The following is a 2,161-nucleotide window of genomic DNA, read 5'->3' on the forward strand; positions in this document are numbered from 1 at the left end:
CTCTCAAGCTCAGAGCCGTCCATCATCTCACGGTAACAACTACCATGAAGGTTCTGAGGCTTCAAATCCGGAGCTCCAGGAGGACACGATTATCACTCTAAATGCCCTGCTTAGAGTGCCAAACCGTGAGAAGTTTACCACCGTCCTCTCCTCCACACCGATGCCAAACACGACCTGGTATTAATACTTTCTTCTACTTGATTCTTAAGTAAAATAATTTTTTGCTTTTGTGTGATGGTCTGTGATGCTCTATGATGGTTAGTTTTAGAACATTGATGTCTGTTTTGATTGTTCTTAATAGGTTCTGTTTTGTGTTGGTCCTATTTATATGTATAAGTACTCAATCGTTGACATCTATTTCATGTGTTTGCAGGTTTACTCGCGACGAAAAATCGCGACTACNACTCAACAGCCTCTTTCGTCAGAGGAGGTCCACAACAATCCGCGACAGTGTCCAGCTGATCCTCCACTACAAGACGCTCCACCGTCTCCAGCTGATAACTCTCAAGCTCAGAGCCGTCCATCATCTCACGGTAACAACTACCATGAAGGTTCTGAGGCTTCAAATCCGGAGCTCCAGGAGGACACGATTATCACTCTAAATGCCCTGCTTAGAGTGCCAAACCGTGAGAAGTTTACCACCGTCCTCTCCTCCACACCGATGCCAAACACGACCTGGTATTAATACTTTCTTCTACTTGATTCTTAAGTAAAATAATTTTTTGCTTTTGTGTGATGGTCTGTGATGCTCTATGATGGTTAGTTTTAGAACATTGATGTCTGTTTTGATTGTTCTTAATAGGTTCTGTTTTGTGTTGGTCCTATTTATATGTATAAGTACTCAATCGTTGACATCTATTTCATGTGTTTGCAGGTTTACTCGCGACGAAAAATCGCGACTACTAAGGACCATTACTAAAATTTTTACAAATAAATTTGATGGTCCATACTACAGCTGGACATGTGTGCCTCGGGACAGACAACAGAGATGGTTCATCGAGTTTGTTGTACAGTTTTTTTTTCTCTCTTAACCTTTTCACATATAGGTTTACTTGTTGAGTTTCCACTACCATCATTATATTCTCTTTGCTATGTAGAAAACACACACATGGGATCCTTTGATTACTGGGACAATTCAACCATATTTCGAGCTCATCTGCCAACGCTGGATGAAAGACATGATTTGCAATGTCAAGACGAGTGGAGAGCGACCAAAATGGATCAGAGATACTATTTGGCAAACAATGGTTGAGTATTGGGAGACTGAAGAAGCACAACAAAGGAGTCTCACCTACTCTAAAGCTCGTATGTCTGATCGTGGTGGTCTTGGTCCTCACGTCCACTTATCAGGGCCAAAGTCTTATCAACAAATCCATACCGAAATGGTTAGTAACTTTTATATACCCATAAATTTTGTTTTTTTTTTTACATTTGGAGCTTTAAATGATGTCATTACCCTTGATTCTTTTGTAACATTGCAGGAAAGGAAATTGGGAAGACCGGTGAGTCTTGGTGAGGTTTTTATTACGACACATACCAAGCCAGATAGTACTTATGTTGATCGGAAGACGGAGCAAATCTCTCTCAATTATGAGAAGAACTTGCAGCAGAAGTTGTCCGACCTTCGGGAACATACTTCACAGCCTCCAGAGCTCACAGCAGATGATTACACAAGCATCTTTATTCAGGTAAAGTATCACTTTTCACAACCCACATTGAATTATCTTTCGACTTCTACAGCCTCTTTATGTAGTGTTTTTCTCTTTGTTTTTGTAGTCTACTCAGAAAGATTCACGAGGAAACCTATATGGAGTTGGAAGTCTTAAGCATACTCTTCAACCTCTTCTCAATGGCAAGGAAAACCAATGACAAGAGTCTGCAATGTTTCAGTCATTGCAAGAGCAAATGAAGGAAACTCAACGTCAAATCGAAGAGCAGGCTACTTATAACTCTCGTCATGATGCTGAGGTTGCTGCTCGTGATGCAGAGCTTGCTGCCCGTGAAGCACTACATTTCCAAGCTGTGGCTGAGCAGAAGGACAAGTTAGTGCATTTGTCCTTAGTGGAGAAGTACCTGCGCAAAACTGACCCGACCTTTATTGAGTTTTTGACGACTCAGTCAGCTGAAGCTACCACAAATCCACTCTCAACCACACTTCCTG

The 2,161-nt window shown here is 41.5% G+C and overlaps 1 protein-coding gene across 1 annotated transcript; it reads left to right on the forward strand.

The window, feature by feature from the left end:
* On the forward strand, positions 1,245-1,869 carry LOC104763209. Its single transcript, XM_010486616.1, has 3 exons — positions 1,245-1,385; positions 1,482-1,688; positions 1,777-1,869. Exons 1-3 carry the CDS (start codon positions 1,245-1,247, stop codon positions 1,867-1,869), a joined length of 441 nt encoding a protein of 146 aa, XP_010484918.1.

Source organism: Camelina sativa, chromosome 18 (assembly GCF_000633955.1).
Source record: "Camelina sativa cultivar DH55 chromosome 18, Cs, whole genome shotgun sequence".
Classification (NCBI taxonomy): Eukaryota; Viridiplantae; Streptophyta; class Magnoliopsida; order Brassicales; family Brassicaceae; genus Camelina; species Camelina sativa.

Bases quoted from the DNA above. Each gene is read 5' to 3' on its own strand.
- LOC104763209 (XM_010486616.1), top strand. From the start codon at position 1,245: ATGGTTGAGTATTGGGAGACTGAAGAAGCACAACAAAGGAGTCTCACC. The intron at 1,386-1,481 runs GTTAGTAACTTT...GTAACATTGCAG, and splicing joins AACAAATCCATACCGAAATG to GAAAGGAAATTGGGAAGACC. The intron at 1,689-1,776 runs GTAAAGTATCAC...TTGTTTTTGTAG, and splicing joins ACACAAGCATCTTTATTCAG to TCTACTCAGAAAGATTCACG.